The 27,980-nt window shown below is 40.3% G+C and overlaps 1 protein-coding gene across 5 annotated transcripts; it reads right to left on the bottom strand.

Moving 5' to 3' along the window:
• Positions 1 to 1,170: 1,170 nt before the first annotated feature.
• On the bottom strand, positions 1,171 to 26,143 carry DDX42 (DEAD-box helicase 42). Of its 5 annotated transcripts, none has more exons than XR_006416124.1 (19): positions 26,030 to 26,143; positions 24,870 to 25,106; positions 22,536 to 22,686; positions 21,825 to 21,886; positions 21,318 to 21,354; positions 17,605 to 17,754; positions 17,099 to 17,203; positions 16,021 to 16,140; positions 14,186 to 14,362; positions 12,827 to 12,955; positions 12,044 to 12,143; positions 9,390 to 9,437; positions 8,298 to 8,395; positions 7,864 to 8,140; positions 6,136 to 6,362; positions 5,301 to 5,411; positions 5,034 to 5,132; positions 2,084 to 4,156; positions 1,171 to 1,504 (listed from the first exon to the last, which is right to left on the bottom strand). XR_006416124.1 is itself a non-coding variant. In XM_044444592.1 (19 exons), exons 2-18 carry the CDS (start codon positions 25,088 to 25,090, stop codon positions 3,500 to 3,502), a joined length of 2,769 nt encoding a protein of 922 aa, XP_044300527.1. In that variant the 5' UTR covers positions 25,091 to 25,106; positions 26,030 to 26,143; the 3' UTR covers positions 1,171 to 1,504; positions 3,471 to 3,499. The 5 variants fall into 5 exon arrangements, 4 of the variants coding, with proteins under 4 accessions (XP_044300527.1, XP_044300524.1, XP_044300526.1 ...); XM_044444592.1 differs by having other exon boundaries at positions 3,471 to 4,156; XM_044444589.1 differs by having other exon boundaries at positions 1,171 to 4,156.
• Between the last annotated feature and the right edge of the window lie 1,837 nt (positions 26,144 to 27,980).

Raw genomic sequence — 27,980 nt, 5'->3', positions numbered from 1 at the left:
AGGTTCTGAATTGAATTGCTAGTTTCAAACCTGAGCTTGTAACTACCACAGCAATTAGGAAGTGTTTTTCAGCAACCTGTATCAATATGAAAAGAGGGCCCATGGTTCCAGTCATTTCAAATGGGTTTGTCCTAGGTTTAAGCTTGGCTCTGGATCTAGAAGGGTGCTCAGGAAGGTAGGCATGTTTAGCTAGATGGCACTGTTTTGACTGATTTGGCCTGTAAAGCATATACTATTTTTCAAAGTTCCCACCCAGCCCACCTCACTTTCAGCAATTTTAGCTTCCCAGGAAGCAGTAAGATTACTTTCACACATTCCATTTCTTTATTCTGTAATGTTTAATTTGTGTAAAGCTAGAATCAAAGATAATTCATTTTTGGTCAAGATTAAATGAGCAGAGTAATCAGCCAATATTTCAGTTTACTGAAATTGCACTCCCTGATCAGGCAGTAGGCACTGAGAGTTAAGAACAAATGTGTTTCTTCTGAATGACTATTGTGATCTTGGTGTATTACTCTGGTAAGGAAAAATAAATAAATATTGTGTCTTGTTCTAACAATGAATGGTAGCTTTTGCTCAATTGTTCAAAACAATTTAAAAAAAAGCCACCAGTAGCAAGACTGATAACATGCACATGTATTAACTAAAAATCAAATTATTTGATGGCCCCAATTCTGTTTTACATGTTTTATAAAAAGTGTATATTTTATCTTGTTTTAAACCAGGGATGGACAACTTACCCTCCAGATGTTTTGGCCTACCTATTGCCCACCTCTGTTTTAAATAGTAAAAACATGTGAAAAAGATCTATCTTTCTTGCAATGAGGGGAAAAAAGCAGCTATACATGGCAAATGGGCCACACAACAGGTCAAGTTTTTACTACTCATTTAGCTAAAATCCCAAATCAACTTTCCATCATCTTTCTGCAATTAATCCCTCCCAACATAAGGGAAAATGCTTTGAGATTGAGATAGCAAAGCAGCTATCTCTCAAGGTAGAAACTTAGAAACAAAGCAAGTCAGAAGGGGCCTCCTGGGCCATCTAGTCTGACTCCCAGCTCCAACCAGCTCCACTCATATAATTCCCAACCATAATTGTTCATGCTGTCTGTCCATTAAGAACTGTACAAGAAATGACCAATTTAGAACTACAAATAGGGCAAGCTGTGGTTCACGATCTTGGAAATGTTTTTTATTTGATTTGTTTTAAAGCCACCAGTGAGCATCATGGAATCCCTTTCTCTTTAAGAGTGAAATGCACATTACTGGCTAACACACAGCTGTTGCTTTGCTGCCACAAAGTGGTGCTAGGAATCATCTGCAGGGGAGAAACAGCTATTAAGAAGAGGTGTGTACAACCTGGCAGATAACTGGCTTGAGCAAATGCAGTAAGGAGTAAATTACAGGAACAAATGCCCTAAAGGTCCCTTGCCAGTTTTGATCTGGTAAAAATTCCTTCCAGACTTCAATTAGAGCAGTTGGATCTTTTCTTTCTGCAAAACCCCTATGAGTAAAAGAAAAAAGGCCAAAATAAAGAGGCATATCTCAGGCAATTGTCCTAGTAATAAAACATTTACTAGAAGAGAAAGTGGAAAGTAAAGGGAATGGTATGTCACAGAATCCTGACACAACTTCATATATTTCTTAATAAAAATGAGAAGCAGTAACAGAACTATTTTCAGCAAACAAGATTTTTCTACCATTCTGGCAAAAAGAGAAAGAAATCAATTAAAAAGCCCAAGAATACACAGTTAAAAAAACAGCAAACTATTTTTTTACATTTGCTTCTTCTTTCCAGAAGTGTATGCAATAGGCACACTGTTTTACACAGGTCCCACTTTTAGCATCTCTGCACACACATGCTTTTTAAGCAGCCAGTCCCAAACCTCTATGTTTGAAACCTTCCTAAGTCATCCTCCAAAATCACAGTAACTTGATAAGATATATGAATGGTATCCCTCCCCAAACCTGTTTTACACCTGTTTTGGAGGAGGAAATAATTAACTTATGGAACATTCACAAAGCAATCTACACAAAACCCCACCTAAATGGATGCTGTTGAGAGAATTAATGTTCATCTTACTTGCTTCTTAGGGAATTCCGTGGGGTGACTATTCCCATGGCTGCATGGGCTGTCCTTCTATCCTCTTTAGGCTTAATGTGGCTCTTATTGTCCATTCTTACATCTGGGACCAACTTGAGCAGAAACTGGATCATCCCTGGAGATGGAGAGGATTTGCTCAAAGCAAACTGAGGCTCTGCTGTTCTCTGCCGAGCAGTTTTCCCACTGCATTTAAGTCTTTGCTCCCTCAAGAAAGCATTGAGGACACAGGAGATGGCATGTTATGTAAAAATGTAAATTGGCATGAGGAATAGTGCCCCATGCTGTCCACATATGTTGATACACTGAGATAATGAGTCTTTATGTTCCAGCCAAGGTCCTCATCACAGCTGAATTACATATGGAGGGAAAAGTAATAAATCTGCAGACCACACTGCTTACGTATTTGCTGTCATCTCCCTCCCTCTACTAGAAACAGAATTTTAATTTCTCTCTGTGAACTGCTAGTCTGCCAACAATGGCAAGTGGGTAGGAGGGAGTGATCTAAACTTTTGCTTCTCTTTTCCACCTTAACTGTGGACAACTGTTTTAAAAAAGAGGAATCAAACCAGAACACCTGCTCACAAATGCGACAGTAAGAGTGCTGTTCTATCAGGAAAAAACCGCAAAGGGCTTACTTGAACTATCATAAGCCACAACAAAAAATTAAGTTTTCCATGCAAGGCCCAAGATTCTACATTAGATGGGCTAGTGCAGTTGTGAGCTGCCCTCTGTCCCAGGAACCATCACTCCTCACATTTCTTGCTTGCAATAGCTATCAGCACCCCAGCCCTGACTGACATATTCTGTTATGTCACTGTGCATGTCACAGTTGTTGGGCACATGTGAAATAATATAAACAGGAACTTGGGAACCAGGCCTGGGACTGATGGCCACTATGGCCAGCAATGAAAGGTACAGAAGAACAGTTGTGATAGGGATGAAAAGAGAGAGGCTTTTAAGAAAGAGAATAGCTTAGTTCAAGTCCACACTGATTGGAACCTAACAACCCTACCCAGTCCGAGCCCCTTTCTGGACACATTCAACTAAAAAAGAAACACACAAAAAGGTTTTGTTCTTGCTAAGGAGGATCAGTCTTTTGGAGTCTCTCAGGTGGACGGATTTTTAGAAGGCAGATCATCGAGAAATTCTGTAAAAGGGAACACTTTCCTTTTGACCAAAACACAACACTGACATGCCAGTAAAGTGAAGTTATCAGCAGATGCACCAGGCAAGACTCCGTTGGGGAAGACTGCTGTCCATGGTTATCTTTCTCAATAGCCACATACTGGCAAAGAGACCCCCTCCCCCACCTTAGAGACAGAGAGAGACAGAAATAGGAGAGAGAGAGAGGGGGGGGGTGAGGCACCTTGCCACTTTTGTGGGGAGCCTAGGCTCTTAACTGTCCCATCGACTCTTCTTGCGCTTTGGGGGTTCAGGAACTGCAAAACCATCTGTTTTGCCATTGCCATCTTTCTTGCCTTCATTTCTATTCTCACTATTTCTGCTTTCACTGCTGTTCCGGCTGTCTCCATTATTTCGGCTGTCATTGTGGCGACTGTTACTGCTGCTGCTCCCACCACCACCACCAGAATGTCGGCTTTCACTGTGACGATGACTGTCCCCATGGCGGTTGTCCCCATGGCGATAGCCCTCTCCATGGCGCTGACCGTCACTGTGGCGACTGCTGCCATCTCCATGGCGCTGGCCATCACTGTGGCGACTACTACCCCGGTTTTCACTGTAGCGTTCTCTGCCACCACTGTTGCCTTCTCTGCTACTATTACTGGCATTCACACTGTTGTATCCCTGAATTCCAGGGCTTGGGAAGCTGGGGACGCTGTTTAAATTTCCAGAACTCGTAAAACCTGGGATGCCTTTAGGTACACCTGTGGTGCTTATGGGACTGTCAGGTTTTGCAGAGTTCTGCTGTGCTGAACCTGTTGGCACAGAATTCAGACTTCCAGCACTAGTCCATCCACTGGCAGTGGCTGAAGAACTGCCTGTCTTCTGGTTGCTAAAGCTGGCAGCAACAAAATGGCTCTTATACTGGGACTGCAAGAGAAAAAAAAGAAAAGTCCTAAACCATAGACTGATTCACCTTCAAAAGGATTTCCAAACAACAATTACCTCTTTTTCTACTTTCCCACTGTCAAGAGTATCAGACTCTAGGAGCTAGATGAAAGGAGCTTTAGACCAGCTGGTTTTACTTATTGCTCAGAGATTCTTTCTTAAGGGCTACCTGGTTGTCATTTTTATATGGGGAAAGGGATTTCCTGTCAGACTAGCAGAAGCATAAAAGACTTCTTTTGGTCCCTATTTCTTGATGTTCAGACCAGCTTACTTACTGCAGCTATCAGGCTAGTTTTACTGAACTAACTCTTGCCTGCAAGGTTCTCTGGCACTACAATTCCCTTCTGTCCTTTGCACATCTCTGGGTACAGTGGAAGGCTAACTTGCAATGGGCTAAGGAGCAAATTGATGCTAAATGAGGAATTGAAGCTGAGGGCCCACCCTTGGCCAAACAGTCACCATTCTGAAGAAAACCTACTGGCAGCTAACAGCTTATTTCCCTCTAAGTTGACTTAATATGATCATGATGGGCTAAGAAATAGAATGGGGATGGGAGAGGGAGGGGATGCATCACCTCCTCAAGTGCTTCTCTCCAGTTATGATCACAGTAAGGTGTACTTGGGAGAATCTCATCTTAAGGGGGGGGGAGGTAGAAAAATATTTGGGCAGGACAAACCTAAGCCCACCTTTTCACACCTTCTGCACCTCCAGTGCTATGTTTGATGTGGATTGTTCTGATGTAACTGGGAATAAATACAGAGGTCTGAATTTCATGCATACTGTGGCCATACTGGGCTAGCAATATCAGAAGAAATGTAGCTGTATCACAGATGCCCAGAAGGCAGTTTGTCATACCAACCTGGAATGCTGCCTTCATTGCAGACAACCTGTCTCCCATTGCTCCCGAAGATGGTTTATATGCCTCATAGTTGATCATGACGTTGTTGCTCCCACGGTCCTGTGACAAAAGCAATCTGGCAGTAAGCAATGTTCAGTTTAAGCTGCCATCCTATACAAAACTATCTGGGAATAAGTCTCACTGACACCAAGGAGGCTTACTTCTGAGTAGAAGTGTATAGGATCAAACTGATGAGCATATGTTAGGTCGGTGCCTTTTAATACTTACTGCACTCTCTGATCCTAGGCCAGGGCGTTCACGGTAACCCAAGCCACCACCACCAATGTTTAGTTTCTTGCCCTTTCCTCCCTTGAAGCGTGATTTTCGGAACCAAGCATTCTGCAAGAAAGAGAGATGGAGTTCATAGTAATATGATAACAAGCACTGCCTGCAATATGTAAATATTCACTTGTGGCTTCTCTAAACTACAGCATTTTGGCAATGCAAACAATGCCAAAAAATTAAGTGCACAAATAGGGAAGAATAGAAGTTATCATAATCCTGTACCAGTTACAAAAGAATTGGAGGGAAGGGAAAATCTCATGCATTTCTGGGAAAAAAGGTAGCTCCCTTGTTTTTAAGATGCTTGTTTGCATAAGCCTCTGGGCTGTCAAAATCAGTCCAAAATCTTTGCCACAAACAGCTGTTTATCCTTTATACAGGTCTGTTAGTCAGCAAAGGGCTTTTTACACTCTACATATCCATGAAAGTGGTTCATTATTATTTCCATTTTAAAGATGAGGAAAGCAACTGAACAAGAACACCTTGTCCAAGACAGAAATAAAACTGGAACCCAGATCTCTCAGATTCAAATGGAACTGTTTGCTGGACAATACTGTCTAATGCCCAGGACCTCTTCCTAGATCCCTCACTAGCTCAAGCAGGGGAAAGAATGCAGTGAAAACAGCAACAAACCTATTTTAAATGGCAAGTCTAAAAATTTGGAAAAAGTATATTCCATATTTTTTGAGGTGGCTCATGGTCCAAACAACACATAAATATCCACCATGCATGTTTCAGGCAGAGAGAAAGATGCCAGGATTTTTTAGCATTTGCCAGTTACCTGCATGGCTAAGTCCATGAGTTCTTTTGTGACGTGCTGGTTGGCCCCTTCTAAGTTCCGAACAAGATCTCCAGCAAAGTTGCTATCCTTGTGAGTCAGCAAAGTGTAGGCCACACCCTTCTCCCCCGCTCTTCCAGTACGACCAATTCTGTGGGTGTGGGTGTCAATATCACGGGCCACGTCATAATTGATTACAGTCTTAATGGAAGGGATATCCAGACCACGAGCTGGGCAAAGAACATTATGAGTTATGTGTGGGGGGATCAAGACAGGTTCGCCACCATTTCCATACACTCTAAGTAATCTTTCAAACATTCTACTTTATCATCCATTTCGACCCAGTGTGGTATGCACAAATTACTCTTTTCCATCACCTTCAATTTTAGAAAAGCTCCAGTTAACATTTGAAAGTAATCATGTATGACAACAATTGCTCTGTTCTTCCATTATACTGTGACTCCAAAGAGACAACTGTTCTTGGCTCTGCTGGAAACATGTTTGGCTGCACTGAGCTAAGTTATGCTAAAAAGGATTTTAGCCCATTTTAAGGGGTGGGAGGAAACAGGATGGAAATGTTAAATGGATATTTAGAATAAAACAAGTGAGATAGCAGAGTGGGGCATGGTATTGGTCATATTTGTTGCATACAGAGCAAAATATGAGGTATTACAAATTGGAGAAAGGGTGGATACAAATGTGATCAACAAATGATACAAATTCATTTCTAATATGTTTAACTGTTATAATTGTTACCAGTGCCGCCCAGAAAAAAATTAATATGAATTACGAGAAACCACCAACAACAACTTTTGTGTTCCCTCACATATCGGCACTTATGAAAATTCTTTGGAAGTCCCCCACAATTATACTGCTTAGCCATTTAAACCAATTTAAATTATGGATGTATCATTTAGTTAATGAAGTGATTAAGTGAACAGAAAAAAATAAATACCTAAAAAGGTACACCTGATTAAGCAGGCAGCAATTTTTCAAAAAAAGATGAATGATTTTGACTGAAAAACAAAACAAAACAAAACACAAAAGGAGACACTATTTATGCTCTTTCCACTCTTGAGCATGCCAGTAGGCTTCTTGCAGTGCATTGCACTAGAAGATGCAAGGTAAATGTATGAGTTACTGACTATAGCAAACAAACTTGAAGGTCTATCAGAGTCTTTTTACAAACTGTTAGCAGAAGGACACCTTTGAATCCAAGCCATAGTTTTCAATATAAGTAATTATAAAATTGCTGGTAGAAAGCACCATCTTTAAGGAGGCATTTCCCCTTCTGTCTTATTTCACACAGGAAGACAAGCCTTCTCTAATATTTTTTGTTATGACAAAAACATCCTTTTAAAGCAGTTTTCTCTGATCATACTCGCTAGGAGAACTGAATGTTGCAGGAGGGCACCAGGTTGACAAAGGCTATCTTAAAGCAAAGAGAACAAGCTTTTAAAAAGCCAAATAGCTAACTGGATTGTGTACTGATAAATTAACTAAGATTTCATTAATTAGGCAACTGCCCCAATTCCATTATGTAGTGCAACTGATCCTAGCTTTAGCCTGCATGAGGAATACAGCATCTCTATATTACAATAGATATCAAGAGTAACAATGAGAGTATGAAAACTGGCCTAAGAGAGAGGGCAGCTTACAGAAAAGAAGTAAAGTCTCTCGTGCTTTAAGAAATGACTCCTAGACAGTGAAAAATTGGCCTTGCAACCCTACCTGCCACATCAGTAGCAACTAGAACTGGGAAGGTCCCCTTCTTGAAATCTGAAATGACCTTGTTTCTTTCACTTTGATCCATGTCACCATGTAGCAGCCCCAGGTCGTGCCCTTCCTGTTTCAGGTTATTAGCCAGTTCCTCTGCATTTGCCTTCTTGGTGACAAAAAGGAGGACACTGCCTGAAGAGGTGAATTCAACTAGGCGACCAGTCACCCAGTTCCACTTGTTGGGACCAGAAGAGAAGATCTCCACAATTTGAGTGATATCTTCATTTGCCTGTTGTGGGGTGAGAAGGTGAAATTAGGCAAAATTGGAACATCAGAACCTGGCAATTATTAAGCAAATGTTTTAATACAAGAGCAGAAAAGAAAACCATAATACATTTCAAACATTTATTTTTATTTTTTTTAAGACAGGGAATTTCCAATATTACCTCTCCAATGTCGCCCTGCACCACTCGAATTGGGTCAATCAGAATGTCTCTGGCCAGTTTCTCAATCTTCTTCCGAAAAGTTGCACTGAACAGTAGAGCTATTAAGCCGGGAAAGCAATCCTTAGTTTATGTATGCACAAAGGGATACTGGAATGCAAGCTCAGAAGGAAGCAACACAATACACTATGCTCCAGAAGCAGTCCCTAGTATTTAGACATAGAAGAACTGCCTGCAATGCCTAACAGTGCTGGATACTCTACATGTGTTCAGAGGTGTTATCTTATTCAATCAGAATGCCCTTACAAAAAATCTGCTGGTTAATGCATGACACAGTCTAAAGCTGGGCAATGACTTCTGAAATACTCTGCAATGTGGCTTACTTGGAAGTCCTGATTCAAATTAAACAGAAAAGTTGCTTGTTTCTGACTGAGCCATATGTTTATCAAATAAAGCTTTCTCTGAAGGAATCACCCTGTGTAACAGCTACATTCTTTTCTAGATTCCTTTCTATCTCAGAAGGGATTCTGGGGCTGAGTAGCCTGTCTATGACCAGCTTCATAGCAGTAGGCAGCCATCACCAACCCCAGGCTGTTGCAGTTCAAAGAAGCTGCTGGCTCCCCACCTGCCAAACAGCAGAGAAACTGGCCAAGATAATGGAATGCACAGGAAGATGACAGGGCTGTGGCTTGTTATGCTCGAACACTACCTTTATATCAAGGGTAGCTTTTCAGATGTTTGGCCTACAACTATCATGCCTCACAACTGGCTAGGATTGATGGGAATTTAGGTCAACAACATGAGGAAGGCAACAAGTCATCCACTTGTGCTCTAATGAACAAGGCTTTGCTCAGTAATGCCTGGGAAAGGTAGTACTGGGGGGTTGGGAAGAAAAGTTGCAGGGTGTCCTTATTTAAATTGAAAAATGTGCAAAGGCATTTAATATGCAACTTGATTTTTTTCCAGACATAAATCTAAGTTTATCACAAACATTTTCTGGAACTCTAGCTTCCACATAATTAGAATTATAAAGCACTCATTCCATCTTGCATAAGATGTATTTCTAAAAATCTCATTAAGGAAGTCCAAACTCACTCTGCCTCTCTGGACGTACATGGCTGGCAATCGATCGGACTTGGTATTCTGAATGAAGAGGGAAAAATATTCCAGTGAAAGCCCTATTTGTGATAGCATATGCTGAAAAGCAATCCCACAGAAATGTCTCAACACCCAGATGGATAAGCAGAGTATATCATACAAATGAAATGTGTTGGATCACTGTATTCCAGGATGAACCTTTTAATTTTGTTAAATGCAGAATCGCCAAAAGCTCAATGGCAGTACTTCTGGAATGCAATGTTGAAATATTTGACTCTTAGGGCTCAGGGTACTCTTTAAAAAGGAAGCATGCACAAGTTTAAAAATAACTAATAGATTATGCAGTTCAGAAGACCTGAATTAGCTTTTATTCTAGAGAAAAAGGCTGGCACCACAGAAAAAAAGCACTGAGAATAATGGCAAGCACCATGAAAGCCACATAGATTCTCACAGCTCAATTCTCCATATTTTAAGTTCATTGAAACTTAAAATAGGATTTTCTTTCAATTCATATTCAACGCTATCATGTGCTTAATGCTGGGAAAATGCTACAATGTATTTTTGAGCAGCCAGAACCACAGACAATTGCAGCCAACAATGCTCAATTGAAATAATGTATCAAAAGTGGCTTAGCAGTACATACAGGAACAGAAGGAGTCAGATGGGAAGCTTTGGGCTCATGTGCTCTCCCCTCCCCTCCCTGTCCTCATCTGTTTGACCAGGAGAAAAAAATAAACCAGAAATCAGTTTCACTTTGATACCCCTACCTTCTTGCTATATGCAAACCAGAAATCTTAAGTTTAACAACTCCAGTTTCTTTTGCTGACTTATTTAACAAACAAAAGTTGATTTCAAACCACAATTCTTGGCTTGCATGTAACAATAAGCCAGAAATCTGATAAAGTGAAATTGAATTCCAGCTTATTCCTTTTGGTCAGTGTTGGTGAGACATGTAGATTATCTGTAGTTTGTTGTGAATTCTGGTTTGCTAAAATGTGGGTTCTCATATCTTCATCTAGAACGGTGGGTTCCTTATGGATTGTTTTGTCATTCTTGCCAGGCAAGAATGATACAAACATTTGGCTACTCTATATGCCAATACTGCAAAGCAGTGTGCAACAAAGAAGGGAAAAAACTTAGGAACGGAAAAGCAACCTACAGTTTGTTAAATCATCTATCCGAAAAATCCTAGGTAAGGCAGGATTACATAAATCATGGATTAGCATTATGTGCAAAACAATATGCATTTTTCGGGCAATTTTGACTCTCATTTATTACTTTCATGAGGAATATTTTATACTTCACAGGTGGCACAGGTGGAAAATAATTAAATGAAAATGGTCTTTTGTTTACAAGCGTATTATAGTCATAACTGAACTTTAGAAGCAAATAATGTATCAACTTTAAAATCAGTAATCAATATGCAGTCCACACAAACCTATATACATACACCATTCTCCTTTGCCTCCTTCTCAGCATAGCCAAAATATGGACGTTGCAAATTCCTGAGGAAAGGCCAATTTTTTTCTGGCACCATCCTGCCTGCCTACTTCAGCATGAGCAAATGACACTGTTGCAGGGTTGGGTGCACCATGTCACCTCCAATGCTGTTGCCACCATGAATCGTGCTATACTTCATACAAAGGGCATTAAACAAATTAGAGAAAACTAAGCATGAAAAAATCTCTTTCTGGCCAAAAAATGCTTGCTTGAACAAGAGAGTATTTTGGAAGATATTTCTGCCCAGGCTTCTGAAGAAAGTGAAGTTCCTATGGTTGGGAGTGGTCACCAAAATCTATCTTTGTATATCCTTTCGCAGTGCCATATGGAGCACTAGCACTAGCACTTAGAAGTCCTTCTCAGCTAACCACAGAGATCATGACAGGACACATACCACAACGTCATGCTAGTATTAACAGTCGAAACAGACATGTTTGCATTTTCTAAATTTTCACTACACTTCACTGAGTCAAACCAATTTTCATCCCTACATGTCATACTCCCAAATGCAAAAGCTTTCATTTTGCACAACCACATTTATTTATTTAAAACTTTTATATACCGTCCACTACCAAGGTCTTTGGATGGTCTTACAATAAGACAGAAAGGAGCAGAACATTCAAGTTGATTTTTTATACAATAAAAGCCCACATTAAAATAACAATCAAATCTTAAAATAATGGGAAAATAAAAAGGTTTTGGCATAGTGTTGAAAGGAATAAAGTGTTGGTGCCAGACGAAGCTCTCTGGGGGCATATTCCATAGCCGGGGCGCCACCACAGAGAAGGCCCTTCTCCAGGTAGCCATCCTCCTAATCTTCTTCAAGGAGGGCTCCTGAAGACAGACCTCTGCCCCAGATCTTAAGGGGTGGGTAGGCACAGAGGTAATATTACCTATTATTATAATTATATAATTATTATAATATTATAGATAATATTACCTAATATTCTAGTAGCTAAAATATCTTTTATTTTACCTTAAGACTGCAGTAAATCATGGCTGAGTACACAGCTAAGAAAGGCATCCATCTTTACATATTTACTCTAATGGACTCTTAAGGCAGATGACAAACCTTAAAGAAAAATGTGAAACTGGGGAATCAGCACCACCATTATGAAACATCCATACATTTAATATAACTAGGTACATACCAAAACCCATGTCAAACATCCTGTCAGCTTCATCAAACACAAGGTAAGTGACTCTTTGAAGGTTGGTTGCTTTCTTCTTCACATGATCAATCAAGCGGCCCTGATTAGAAATATTTAATATAGCATTGACCTTGTTAGCAAAGCCAAGATCATCTTCATTCATGGTACCTGTCACTGTAATTTAAAGGGCATTATGGTTATTTCTGGAAAAGTCTCACAGGTTCCCTGTGACTATTCATGTTCATTTCTGAGAAGAAGTCAAAGGATTCTTTCCTCAGAGTCCTGTGATAAGGAAGACATGCAATACTAACTGGCCAGAAGAGCCAGGAAGTTACAGAAAAGAAAAGCTGGAACCAGAAAGTTGGACCAGTTGTCGGGTTTCCAGTATATTTGAGCCCAAGTGTTGATGCTGCCTTTAAAAAGGCTTAAAGGGCTTGAAACTAGAATATTGAAAGGAACATATTTTTCCTGTATGTAGTAGCTTGAACCTTTAGGTCATCTTTGGAGGTGCTCCTCTAGACATCCCTGAAGAAAGTCAGGTCACTGGCAGTAAGAGACAGCACCTTCTAAAATGAAGATCTAGCGAATGCCCTCCTCCTGGAGACTGAGCTAACACCTACACTGTTATCCTCTGGGTGACAAGTGCAGACCTTTAGTGTTTCCCAAGAATTTTTTTTAGAATTTTAACAGCTGTTTTTATATATCCTTATAGTTATCTGCAATGCATTTTATTCTTTTAACTATTTGCAGTCAGCCCAGAGAGCATGGTAGCGAAATACTCACTGGAGTGCAGACAACGATCTCCGCCCCTTCTTGTAGAGCCTTGGCCTGCTCCCACATGCTTCCTCCACCGTACACGGCTACAGAGCGCAGGTTGTAGGCCTTCCCAAAGCGCTTGCATTCAGCATGAATCTAAAAGTACATTTGTTCACAGAATATGGGCAATACAGTGATCCAGAAAACAAAAATAAGTTTCCCTCATCTTGAAGAAATGAAAGTTGGGTAGAAGAGTGGTTTTTGTATTTAACCCTTCTTCCTAGTGACAGCTTTGTCTTGTACATTCTCTGTAGCTACCTATCTTTACACCTGCTCTTCATATCTAGAGCACACAAGGCTTCTCTTTGCTCATCTCTCTCTACTTCTACCTATTCTGAAATGAAAATGGCAGAACTTCAGTTTTCCAGTGATTAAGTGTTCAGGATAGATTGCTAGCACCCCTTTTAATGGTAAATACACTGTGCCAAGGCATGCTGAAGAAATATTATTTTGGCTGTAAGTGGAACCTCCCATAAAAAGTTAACAATCCCATTTGCAGTAGAAACCTTCTTCACCAAATAACCAAAGAACCTGACAGCCTTATGACTGTTCCCACAGTCTGCTGCAGTAGGAAGACAGGCTGACTTGTTGGAACCACTAAAAATAATTTCTAAGGCCTAAGGTTCAGTAGAAATTGTGAATACAGGGTCCCACCCCCTCTCTCTATCTATGCTAAGTGATCTTTGTGCCTCATAAGCCCTCTGACAATACATGCTGCAACACGAGTCTCCAAAGTTTAAGAAAGCCACATACTTGAAGACTTGCATACAGAACCACAGCACCATCCCATCTTATCACACCTTCTTAGAGACAATCATAGGCACTCTGAGCAGTGTAGCAAGTTGGAACAGCATGCTCCCACACAGAGGTGAACTTTGTGACATGATTCTGGGACTCCCTTCTTCTGGAGACTTACCAAGTAGCTTGCACTGGCTTTCTGATCCATTTATGCCAGTGGGATTTTTCATACATTTTAACTGAACCATTTAACTGGCTTGTTCATGATAAAATAAGCCATGGGTTATCCTGGGCGAAACTCATGAACAACCTTAAGTGTCCTTGTTCAGGCATCACACAAACAACCCATGAATGTCACGTAGAAGGGCTGCTAATGCAAACAGGAAGCCACTTTGGACACATTGTGTCTCTGAGAAATGTTGGCTAATTCACCCATGATCTGCAACCAGAAGCCACTGTGACATCCAAACAGTGTCTGAGGGGTTAAATAAAGGACAGCATAGAGCATGACCTCTTCAGCTGAAAACTCCGTTCCGGGCTAGCATTTACTCTCCTCATTTGTGTTCATTAAGCTCCAAACTTGTCTACCTGCTGGCACAGCTCTCTGGTTGGACAGACGATCACAGCAATAGGACCATCTCCTGGTTCTAGCTCCTTCTGATCCATGATATGAACCAACATAGGCCAAATGAACGCTGCAGTTTTCCCACTGCCAGTCTTTGCAATGCCAATCATATCTCTGCCACTCAGTGCCACTGGGACACCCTAAAGGAAAAGAAGAAACACAGTGCATATTTTAAGCTCAACTATTTTCCAAAAGACAAAGCAGACAAGCTCAGCACAAATAATGAATCTGAAAATATTAAAAGAGCATAACAGTCAATTACTGAAAAAGTCTTATTTAAGCATGAAACATATCTGCAAACACTACCTGGTTAGCATCCCATATGAGACTGCCATAATTTAAAATGTGCGCTTTTTCAATCACTATTCTGGAAAGGAAAATTTGAAACACAAAAATGTAAACCAAGATAACCATGCTCACTAGTGCATACTGTTTATACTTGTTAGGATAAAATGGATATCCCAATTTTAAGTAAGAAATTGCAGTGTATTGTACTATTTGATTTATGTGGTAGTGATTCTATTGGTAAGGAATTCTACAGCAGAATGTGTGTGCAGTGACAGAAAATTCTCTAGAGCTTATTTTTCCATTTAAAAAAATCCTTTTTCTCATTAATAGTAATGAACAAGTGCCAATCACAAATACAAAATTAAGTTTGCCAGTTTCAAGGTTGTGATTAATATTTTTCCCCTGAAAAATATTCATCTCAGTATGAAAGTGAAGAGGTAGTGACAGCAAAAGATGTTAACAACCTTAGCAGAGGAGAACGGAACTCTGTTGAAACAGATGAGTAGTTGTTATCATATGATGCGCAGTTTTGTGGGTTCCTAAAATTTATCCAATGGCTTCCACTTTTGACATATATAAGACACTAAACATCCAAGTGCATCTGAAATCCTCAGCACCCTGTGCCCTGCATTCATTTTTTGATGTCATTTTTGAATGTATAAATGAAGCGCTAAATAGATGATGGAAAGGGGGTTATCATTTGTATATTATGTAAACTGTCATCACTAACTGCACCCCAGCCATCCCTTTAGCTCTCTGTGATGTTGATTACCAACCTGAGAAACACTAAGAGAAGTTCCTTCTATATATACCAGCTCTGAGAGGGGTGGGGACTTCAAGTTCAGGGTCTCAGGTCTGAGGTCGCAGGACCTAGAAGCTGGACTCTGAATAATTCTACAGGCAACCTTCGGAGTTCACAGTAGGACACTTAGTATTTCAGCAGTTGTCAGTATTTTTCTTCCCAGGTTTTCTTATGTTTAAAAGACTGAAGGGAAGCACATGCTATTTTATTTATTTATTTTACAGTATCCCAAAAATATGTCTACATAGTATAACATTTAGATCACATTGAGTGTGCTTTAAACTTCCTCCAACAATATTTCAGATCAAACCCTTTAGTGTACTTATTCAAACAATTAACATAGGGTAATTTTAAAGTTTTGTTTACTGATACAAGTACCACAAGCAAATAAAATGAAATCACTCTATGGTAGCAGAAAATTTTCCTATAAAAATTTCCATTATTAAACATTTTCCAGAAAACTCACATTAGAAATCAAAAGAAACTGCTTAAGATATTTGGATGTTTATTATAAAGAAGGAAATATTAAATTATCTTAGGCTGACATGTTTTGTTTATCCCTCTATATTTAAATTCATCAATTTGCTAATCAAATTAGAAACAAATAAAAGTATGACATTTAGACAGTTTATACCTGGCTCTGAAAGCAGATGAGAAACAGATCAGTAGATACTTAGATTTCTACCAAGGCTGGAATGCAAGACTCACCTGGCATTGGATAGGGGTGGGTTGAGTATACTCAGATTTCCTTATTTGGTGCATTAACTGCTCATCAAAACCAAAATGAGCAAAACTACTTCCTGGCCTTGGGGGAGCAGCACCAGAGACCTAAGAGAAAATATTAAGAAGAGTAATTTTTTAATGCAAATACCGACATGGAGACTATTTGAGAAGGAAGCCAAACATTATCCAGTCCCTACCCTTGCTGTTGCTTTATGCATTAAATACAACCCACAGTTATTGCCCAATCGCTACAGATTAACCTTCATCATGTTGAACCCAATGTTCCTTTCAATGCTCAGCTGTGGCAGAGGCACCTGAACCATGCAGGGAATGTCCATGTCATCAGAAATTCTATATTGGAATAGCAAGGAAGGCACTGAAAAGCATGCTCCCAAGAGAACCTAGAAGCACTAGAGCTTCCACAAATGGACCTTAGCACAGGAAACCTCTGCATATGTGTTAGCTCTTTTCATATACAACTAGGACAACTCGTGGTCAGCATTTACACAGAAAATGAAACCTCCACAACTAATGGTCAGTATAGTGAAGGAAGGAATTGAGAGTCTGAGAGAGGGCCAAAAGCCCCCCCTCCCCCAAAATATGCATCCTCTTCAACAAGGTAGGCTAAAAAAGAGGTATAATGGGAGCCAACATGTACTGAATATGAACTGGGTAACCAACTGCCAAAACCAAGTAACAGTTTATTTGCTGACTGTCATCATGCTTTTCCCCATGCCTCATTTTTTCCTACAATACTTCCCTGAATACCCAAACAGCAAACCTTCCTCTCTGTCCAGCCACATTGTCCTTCAAAACCTTCTTTAAGGTGCACTTTTGGAAAGTGCTATCTCTGCCAATGCAGTGTCAGCATCCCCATTACTATTTAACTCTCCTTTACATCATTGTCCTCAAAACCCAGCACACATGGCTTTTCCCCTCACTCTTCATCTTACAGGGTTCATAAGTTCAATGAGCAGGAAGTATATTCCTAAACTTTACCCATTTAGTGCCTAGTGTTGAACAAGAGACAACCCCCAAAGTAGGACTCTTGCCTTCATCTTACCCGGAGATTTAGCTTATGGCGTAGCTCCACCACTTGTTGCGGTGTAAGACTGGTGATTTCTTCATGCTCATCATAGAAGTTCTTCTCAAATGGTGGGTATTCAATCTGCAGGTCAATGACTGAAGTTAGTCAGGGATATCACCAAGCCAGTTAAAAACTCACTATCCCCTCTGCCTGAGCTGATGACATGGAATGTTAAAGAACATTCTTGTTTGGTAATTAGATGTGAGCAAGGGACATGACAGATGTGCAGCTTCAGTGAAAGAACTGAAGCAGAAGTTTGGCTGGGAATAAAATATGAACAGCAAATTCCTTTGACATGATGCTACATAAAAGTCATGCACATTTGTTTGGCTGGGCTCACAGCTCCCAGTCTTGGAGGTTTAAATTTAATGGGCAAAGTGAATACCACATCTGATAAGGGTAACTGCTTTCTACTTTAATTTGTTGAACTTCAGCTGCACTTAGTACTGATGCTATACTAGTAATGGAAGGCATTCTCTCACCTCTGAATGATCAATAGGAGGAAGAGGGTCAATTATTTTTTTAGATGGCGCTATTGGATTGCCATCACTGTCATATTCCAGGTTATCTTCCTCCTCTTCAGGAATCACACCGGCATTGGGGTTTTCTGCCATGTAGCGGAAATAAGCTTCCTGCAGCAAAACAGAGAGGTATAACTGCATACAAGTGCCAAGAAAAACAATGCTACTGTAGTTCTCCATTAATAACTAGCCATATTAAGATGGTTGATTAACACCTTACCACAAAGGACAAATAGAATCTATTTGAATAGTGCTCTTATCACAGTAATTATTTGGTGATATTGTAAAAACCTGACAGAATGGTTGATATATCTGGCCCTTCTAACAAAATGCCAATACAACAATCAAGAAACTGAGCAAAGGAATCAGAAGTTCAGGTAATACCACAGAAATATTTTCACCAATACTAAGATAACTGGCTTTCAGTACTTAATCCTTAAAAAAATTGCATGGCTGTTGCAACAACTGTCCTCAAAATCCTTTCTCCTAGCAACAGATGTGCATGTGGGGAAGCAGTGACTGAGGGGATTCAGAAGTGAGAGAAAAGAGTAAATGTGGACATGTTCAAAGAACTTACTGGATTTTGCCTCATGGCCTTAAGCAAAGCTTGTAAGCAGCTTCTTGGTTAGAAGATTCAAGGGAACCAAGCAGGCAAACTTTGCCAAACTGAAAGATAGTAGGTTTTTAGCCTTCCAGTGTGCCACAAGTACTAAAACACTATGTAAGCAGGCAGAGTGGTAACTTCTGTGGACTTACCTGCTGTCACATTTTCTCCTATCAAGTTGCTACTTTATTCCAAAGATTCTTATATACTCAGCACACTATGTAAGCTGTGTGCATTGTAAAGGGGAAATTATTCTTATTTAATGGGAAGTCTGATCAAGAAGCAAGATGCAGTCTGCAAGCAAACATCATCCAAGAAGCAAAAATAATAAGAGCTGAAACTGAATGTTCCCATTATCTTTCAATTCTAAAATGATTCTGTCTGCTGAAGAATTATGCCACATTATCTACTTTGTCACCAATCCAAATGAAAGATAATTCCTAAGAGAGAGTTGGTAAAAGCTAGTTTCTGGGACAGGAATGCTGTGAAACAGCCTTATCCAACCTGGTGTTCTCTAGAAGTTTTGGAGTTCAACTTCCATGATTCCAAGCCAGGTAAGGAATACTAAGAGCTTCAGCCCAAAACATATGGAAGGCACCCAGTTGGGGAAGGTTGATCTAAAATAAAGTTCTTCTAACAATTATGTGTTCCTTGACAGGACAAGATAGTTCTTTTGGAACCATTTTGAAGAATTATTTCAACAAGAAATATTCCATATTCACATAACTGAAGACAGAACAACATTTAAAGAAAACCTTCCTTTTTTAAAAAAGCCAATTTTAATTCACATCCAAAAGAAATTATCTATGTCCTTAAAGATCCTCCAAAAAAATCCCACTAAAGATTTTCAATATGTAAATTTAACTAATTAAAAAGTCACTCTGTCAGCTAGTTTTTAAAAAGTTACTAAGATAGCATTACTGCTAAATTTTTATCATGTTTTCCTCCATGTCATGCTGGTTAGGCTGACAGCATGCAACCAGCAAAGGTCACTCTGAGACGTTCTGACATTCTACACAACACCACACTAGCTCTCAAATGCTGGCATCTTTAGTTCCCTATTTGTGCAAAACTAGAACAATACACTTGACAATTTAGCAAGAAGCTTTAAGTAAAGGGAGGAATTTTAATTTGGTAGAATCATTTTCTCCTGTAACCATGGGGATGGGGTAGGGGAAAAAGTGGACAAAAAAGAATGGGGAAGGAGGACAGTAGGACACAACTCTATCCACAAATGAAAGATACTATATGCATCATTAAAATAAGCCAACTACTCATCTAGTGAGGTTACACACTGTTTCTCAGCTATACCACATGCATATTCGGCATGCTAGGAAGCATGTTACACCCCCAAAGTTAAGATGAAAACTTTCCAGAGCAACAGTGCAGGGCATTTTGAACATAAGAAAAGCCACGCTGGACCAGTCCATCTAGTCCAGCACTCTGTGAACACAGTGGCAATCCAGCTGCCCACAGGATCACTTAAGTAGGTACAAGACCTCCACGTGCCCAAGCTCTTCAGCAATTGGTATAGGCAGGCATGCCACCTCTGGAAAAGGAGGTAACACCCAGCCAGCAAAGCTAGTAGCCACTAACAGAATCCTCCCTCATTGATCTGTCCAATTCCCCTTTAAGGCCATGCAAATTGGTAGCCATCATTACTTCCCATGACAGCAAATTCCATAAGTATAGGTTGTGTGAAGAACTACTTCTTAATCCACCCATCAATAAGCTTCATGGGATTTAAATTCCTTGCTGAAAACATCCCAGAGTGACAGTTTCAATGATACAATAAGCTATGAAAAAGAAAGTTTGTCTAAAACCATATATTGTAGGCATGCTAGAACTGTTTTTCCTAAAATTCTGACAGAGACAGTGAGCCTCCATTGAGAGTGGATAATAATGATGTGTCATTGCATTCCAAGGAATTAAATACTCCAATTATGCCTGATGAAGAAATGGGAATACTCACTCATGCACTGTGGAGGCTTACTAGGAGTTACCAAGGCCAGAGCAGAGATTCATGCAGAACTGCAGATACTTTGGCCACCAAGGATACATTAGCTCTCTTTCATGGCATACTAGCAGTTCTCTTGGAGAACTGCTTGGAGAACTGCTAGTGTGCTACAGCCCAGAGTTGGGGAATTATTGAGCTAGAAGTTCCAGAATTTGGATATAAGTTATTATTTTACCCAAGCTGGTATGGATATTTGACATCACCAGAGTTAAATAATGTGAGACTTGAAGAACCACAAACTGAATCTCTGATGTGACAGAAAAGATGTACAACAAACATTAAGTCAGCTTTACAATGTTTTTTATACTTATTCAGCATTTTTCAAAAGCAGCAGTCTTCAGTCCTTGATAAAATGGTCCTGCATATGGGACTCCCTTTTCTTTTCTACTACTTCTTTTTTACTACTTTTCTTTTGTTCTTGTTTCCCTTTATGCTTCTTTTCCCTTCTCTTCCCTCTTATTTCATATCACTCTCCATGATCCTTTTCCATCTTTCTATTTGACCTTACTTTGGAAAAAAATCAGTAACAAAGCAACCCAACAGCCCCCTGGACAGCTTCTAGGAGGGCACAGGATTCCTTGGATTTCTGGCTGTGAGATTAGGAGACAGCCCCAACCTCAGAGATGGAAATCTGCACTCAGGGTAGTCTCCACTCTCTCACAGCTAGAATGGAAAGAATTGTACCGGCTGCTTCTCCAAGATCACAAAAGAGAAGTGGTTTGGGACAGAGTGCAGACCACAGCAGCCAAAATCTTGGCAATGCCTCAGCCTCTTTCCCTTCTGCTCCAAAGAGCTGTAGTTGGCTGTCTAGAAGTTTTGCAGGGCAAGAGGAGCACATGACACATTGGACCATGACATAATTCTGGGACTCAACTCATTTGCTGGCCCAGTGGTCCAATGTATTTAAACAGGACAGACTCTCTTGCCCACCCCACAAATTCCCATCAGCAAACAGAAACAGTTCCAGTTTCTTTCAAAGGATATCAGAAAAGTGCATTAAAACCCATCGATTACTGATTTGTAAAAGGTAGAAAGATTGCGTAGGAAACTCACTTGATCATCTTCCTCTTCAATATCATCGCGTATACCCCTGGAAAAATAAGCAGAGAAACAAAACTTCCCTGCAAATGTTCTACATACCCAACTCCATACATTCAGCCAGATTAGTGCCAAAATGTAGCTCGACACTGACAACATTCAGCAGCAGCAACAAAAACATATCTCAATTCCAACCCACCAGGACTTGCCAAATTTTGATGACTAAAGATGACTAAATTAATTTCATATCTACCAAGGAGAACAGCTATTCACAGAACCCTACAGTTGAGAAGAGGACAGCGAGGTCATTTTAGCTCCCTGCTGCAAGGCAAAGTCATCCATATACCAGCCCACATAAATAGCCCTCATAATTCAAATCACAGCCTTTAAGAACTTTTAGATAAGCTTAAATATCTCGTATGGCAAAATACTCAAATATTATCCAACAGAAATAATAGGATCCCATGCTTCCACATTCTTATTCCACATTTCAAAGGGGCTGTGATACATGGAAAGACTTACTTTGTATTCTTTCTTTCTTTGTCTTTATCTTCTAGTCTCTTCATGTCTCTAGCAGCCTGATCCTAAATGGTTATAAAACAAGCATAATTTTGCAGTGCTGCACACTTTCCCTGAAGTTCCTATTATACTGAAGCTCATAGTGTTATATCCAAATAGATACAGCAACTATTAATATCACCTGATTTGAGAAAATATGCAATGCAAGCCTTTACATTTCAATACAAAAGTATATTCACTAATGGCAATGGCAGTTCAAGTCCCTAGTTCTCTCTTCACTTGTTGATTGCTCAAATTTAATTACAAATGCATGTAGCAGAGCTTTTGTTGTAGTGGAGTCACTACAATTGAATTTTCATGAAAATGATCCACTTAGATCTCAACTGGTGCTCTTTTTTTGTGGGGGGGGGGGCTATAAAAACCTTTCTAGTCCAAAAAAGTGCTATTTGCTGTTGCTGCTATACTCTGTTCTCAATGCTTATCCCTTAATTTGCTTTTGTTTCCATTGTAAATGATTTTTTAGATTTTATTGGTTTACTGAAAAGAACAATAAAAGATATTCTAAAACAGACTAATTTTTAACATACTCTAAATTTCCTGTCTCTTCTCTTCCCAAGTACTGATTGAAGATGTGATCTATTTTCCTCAAGAGCTGTTTCTAGTGCTCCCAAAAGTTAAATAACCACTCAAACACATAAGAAAATGGTAACTTACCTCCACTTCTGCCATGAATGCCTCCAAAGGGTCATCCTCACTGTCTGAATCAGGTGGTTTAGAATGGAATTGCTGCCGAGTAGGAGAGTTCTCCGCAGGAATGTATGGTAAATCAACATTATTGGAATCTTCCTCCTCATCCTCAAAATAGCTGACAGTTAATTGAGATAGAAAAAGAAAAGTTGACACAGTGAAGAACCAAGATGATATTCAATCAAAATTACAGTAAGGGGAAATTGTTTTACCTCATTGTTATAATCATATAGTACATATTGATTACACAGCATCTTCCAATACTTCCCTCACATACTGAACAGCTTAGGATTTTAAAAATAGAAGAAATCCTTTGTCTGGGCAGCTATGTTGCAGCATAGATATCAGATCCATTACAATATTTCAAAGTGAGGGGAGCAATTCTCCTTGAAACATGGGTGGGTTGAAGTGCCCTGTGCTGGAAAGCACCAAATGGGACCATGCAAAGTCCCAAAAAAATACACATAATCCATCAGGGGTACAAACTCACTAAAATACTTGTTGGGGAAATAGAGAAGAAGGCCAAGAGCAACAAGAAAGCCAGTGGACACATAGTCACTCTCGGAACTTTTGATAAATACACTACCTGAAAGTATGGATCAAGAAAACTTCTGATTTGGTGAACATAAGGGCCTGCTATCTGCAAAAGTCAATAACTAGAACAAGGAAAGCTCCAGAAGTAATCTGCTGAAGCTGGGAAGTGAGGAACCTTTTAGAATACCTAAGTCAAGCAAGCTTGGAATTACAGTGATAACTCATCAACAAACAAAAGGAGCACTAGCCCAATACAGCAAGTGAGAAAACACTCCCTACTCACAATTATTTAAGATTTTTATATACCATTCTCTCAGACCATTGGAAAATTATAATAAATAATTAGAAAATTAGAAAATGTGAAAAGTATATTGCATATAAACAAGTTGGCAATGAGTCCAACACCGACCTGGTTTGCGGGTGACAACAACCCACTAGGAGTGTCATACAAGTAGTGGGCAGAGAGTTCATTGTCTCCCAAATCACCTAACCTTTCTACTTTTACTTCACAACCTATGCTTGGGTCCTTTACAGCCAGTTGGGTGTGATAAATGAGCCTAGCAGTTAACCCATAGTTCATTATTTTTTAGTCCCTAGACAACCAGGGATCAGATGCCATGTTCAACAAACTACCAAGAAGCTGACTGTAGATTGTTCAATTAAAAGTACAAGTGGCAAGCACACTGCAGACTCTTATTATATATCACATGGGTCCTCAAACTACAGCTTGGGGGCCAAATCTGGCCCACCATGCCCATTTATCCAGCCCGCCATGCCCATTTGGGCCCACGCCTACGTGCTCGCCCACCACCGCCCAGGGAGGCAGCGGTTTGCTCACTTGGAGAAAACGATCTCCAAGTGCAAGCCGCTGCCTCACGGCGCGTGTCTGTCCCCACCCACACCTCACCTCCCCTCCCCAGGTGTGCGCCCCCACCCGCACCTCCCCTCCCCAGGTGTGCCCATCCATGTCTCGCCTCACCTTGCCTCACTGCATGCCCTGCCCCCACCTCAGCACACGTGCCCGCCTCAGCGCACCACCCCTACACTGCCAGCACCACCTTTCCAGCCCGCGCCCAGCACCGGTAGCTTTCAACTGGCCCCCTGGTGGAAAAGTTTGAGGACCCCTGGTATAAGCTTATTATATATCCTAAGGTTCTGCTTTACATGTGTCTATTCAGGGGTTTTTTTTAGCTACTTCAATGCATTACAGCAGTTGTAACATATAGCCCATACTTACTAAGTTTATAGTAAGCATAGTCAATGTCTCCAGAAACAGGTTTAATATTAATATAGCATTAGTCTGGCAATCATAAGCTATATCATACAGAACTTTCCGGACTTTTCAAGGTGTAGGCTATTCAAACTCAGTTTGTTACAGGTAGCTGTCAAATTTACTAAAAGTAGCTAGTTTTTGTTTGCTGAATCCATAAAGATTTATATATCTAAGAGTTGCAAACCAAGGAATGTAGCCTTTGGCTGCTCCAGATATTTGCATGATCTGGAGTAGCCAGTAAAGACCTTTCTGCAAAGGACAGTCTAGAAAACGGAATAAGGAAAAATTGAGAAGCTGTTTCGACGCTTCATGTTACAACAGTTTGAAATAAGGCCCTATTGGTTCCACTGATTATAAGTAATGACCATGTCACCAATGGTGCCTTCTTTTCACAAATGGTCTCTTCATCATGTCTGTCTTAGTAAAATAAACCATTACAGAAACTTTGAGAAGTACATCTACTAGGATACATATGCAAAAAGTGGGCAGCTTACGCATTCTCCTCATCAAAGTTTGCTCGCTTTGATCCAATCTTGTAAAAAGAAGGCAACTGAGGTGGTGGTGTCTTCCCAAACCCAGCTGAAGAACCAGGAGCTCCAAAAGCACTATGTGACTGCTGAGGGAGTTTGGGCTCTTCCTTCTTTCCAGTTGATATCGAAAAGCCACCAAAACCAAAGCCCCTCTTGGTGCCGGGACCACCTTTGTTCCAATTCATGGTGTCAGTGATGAGTCTGATAAAGATGAAATGATGTACTAAGTATAAAATTTCTTCCCCATTTTAAGGATAGGCAGGTAGCAAGCCATACAAACAAAGCTTCACAAGTGATAGCATGCAATTAGAAAGATAAATATATCATAATCATAAAAGCCATTTGAAATGTTCATAAGGACAAATGAAAAAGATTTCCTTGTTTACTAGAGGCACCTTTTAAAAAATGCAAAGTCGCAGCAATTTCTTCATAGAATAACACTGTACGACTGCAAATCACAAATGCACTTAACCTTGAACTCATCACACTCAACAACCTCCTGTCCTGAGGTTAAAGTGTTGGACTAGGGCTCAGGAGACCCAGGTCCAAGTTCTCACTTGGCCATGAAGTTCAGAAGATGACTTTGAGCCAGCCACCTAGCCTACCTCACAGGAATGTCATGAGGTTAGAATTAAAAAGAGAATATAGGCCTCCTTGCAGAAAAAGAAAGTAAAAAAAATGAAATACTAAATTAGATAGAACAAAACAAGAAAGTAGCCAATTTTCAGAACTTGTTTTCTAAAAACAGTACCACAATTATAGACAGAATCAACATAAAGGAGAAAGCAGTGCATGCCAGGGTTAAGGCCTTCCAGGGACTGTGTTCACATACCCCTTTCCTCCTGCAGTGAATTTCAGACTTCCAAGCTCACCACCTACATACTTATTCTTAATAATGACCACCGGATGTGACCGGAGACGGCGACCAAATCTCCAGCAGGGAAGGAAATGGGGAGAGCGAGAGCGCGCGCGCACGTCTAAAGGCTTCTATATTCCCGCTAGGCCTCAGCCCCACCCACCTCTTCCTTTTTAGCCAACGACTCAGACGGGGAACGGCCTACGCTCTCTTTCGGCCTCTTGCCTTCGTTTTTCGTTCCCATCGCTGTTATTTCCTCTACACTTACCCTCAACTTTTGCAGACGCTTGGCCCTGGGGGTGGGGTTTGGGGCTTTCTGGCCCCCTCTACCCGGTTACTACGGAGAAGAAACAGGTACGCGACGTTCGCATCTGAGGCGACTGTGACGCGGTGACGTCACCGCGCACAAACAGCGAGTCGGCGCCGCGCACGAAAGGGCCTTTGCTCCGCTGCGCGCTCTTCGGTGACGTCCTAGAAAGCCGCTAACAATTATGCTTGAGGAAAACACAGATCATAGAATTTGCAAAGGGTAGAGTAACAGCTGTCCCAGTCAGGATTTGTTGGTTATTTCGATTTTTTCTGTGCGGTTTCCCGTTTGATTGCGAGTAAAGGCACCGTATTAAAGTGAACGAAGCACAACCAGGGCTGAATTTAATTGAAAGCTGACTTGAGGTAGTCTGAGGGAGCAATGTGACTTTGTCTTCGTTGCAATCTACTGTGCCACGTGTGGGGATATCTTTTTTCTCGAGATGCAAAACAGGCACTAAAAGAACGTGTGAGTGTTCCAATGCATCATTTTAAAGTGCTATTGAATAACTTCCTTGTACATAAGAGCAACTAAGAGAAGTAGACTTTTCTCTTTACATAAAAGCACCATCTAATAGAACGAAACTATAATTTCGTTTTAGTTACAAACTACAGCCTCACTGCTGCAATGACAACAATGAACTACATTGCAGTGCTACTTTCACAGTTACATACTCCTACAATATAGATACAGCACTATCTTTCAGGCTTAGCCGCTGTACCTGCAGAAACCGCCACCTCTACAGTATGAGGATAGCTGTAAAGCACAACTTTAAAATGTTTTAAGCTTAAAAAAAAGCTTTCTTACTTTCCTTTTGAAGGGAGAAACATACTGTTGTTCAAGAATATTATTCTATTGTCTCCTATATACCGCTATGAAGAAAAAATGGCGTCTAAATTAAGGAATATTCTGACTTCAAAACTAAAATGTAATAATTTTTTACGTCTATGGGTTGTTGGGTGTCGCAGTGACGTCGTACACTGTAATACCTAGCGCTTCAGAGAGTTTAACATTGACGTTCTGATTCGGGGTTACGTAGATGTGTCGATAGCTTTGCTTTTAAGTGTATAGTGAGATGACGATAGTACACAACCGGCTGTAATGCTAGCCGTTGATCTGTAACAGGTGCAGTTGTTCAGATTCGAATATTTTGGAGGTGGGAGGAAGTGGAAGTACGGATTCTGCTATAACAGAGCTGTGATTCCCCAAGCTGTGTAAAAATCATGCTCCAGCCACTGGATGTATTTTAATTCATCCTTACTTTTTTTAAGTATTTGCCGATTGTTAACCATCTGCGTATGCAACTTTTGTGTCTTCATTTATGCACCTAAACCTTAGGAAGACCTATGAAAAAATCGGATGCACAAATAAACCTAGTATTTAAAGGAGCTAATAGTGCAACTCTTTGTATGTCTACTCAGAATAATTGACTTCTATGCAGATTACTCCTAAGTAAGTATGTCAAGGATTTCAGCCTAAAATATTTTTGTGGCATATTTTTTCATTAATTGAAGGGAGCCCCATTCCACCAAAGCTTATGCCATAATTATTCTGCTGATGGCACCAAACTACTCTTTGTGTATGCTTATTGTAGCAGACTAAAGGTGCAATTCTTTGCAAGCAAACTTGCTGGGATGTACTTGAAATTGTAGGCCTTTTTTACCATGTAAATTTTTATAGGATTGGGCCCAAAATAAAGCTACCCCTCTGAAATGTACCTGCATAATAGAAAATGCACTGTAACAGGTCTTACCATTGATGGTATAAGGTCTTCCCTTATTTTACAAGGTAATTAAAGACACAGGTCTTCTTCCCTCTACAACTTATTTTTTTGGGGAAAAAGATTATTTAAACCTGTTCCCGTTTTTCGGTGGCAGAACCAACTCAGTCGTGTCACAAGTGATGTATTGCA

The sequence above is a fragment of the Varanus komodoensis genome, unplaced genomic scaffold (assembly GCF_004798865.1).
Source record: "Varanus komodoensis strain SLA01 unplaced genomic scaffold, ASM479886v1 scaffold45, whole genome shotgun sequence".
NCBI classification, from domain to species: Eukaryota; Metazoa; Chordata; class Lepidosauria; order Squamata; family Varanidae; genus Varanus; species Varanus komodoensis.
Note: the sequence above shows the minus strand (reverse complement) of the source record. Positions and strands in the feature narration are given on the sequence as shown.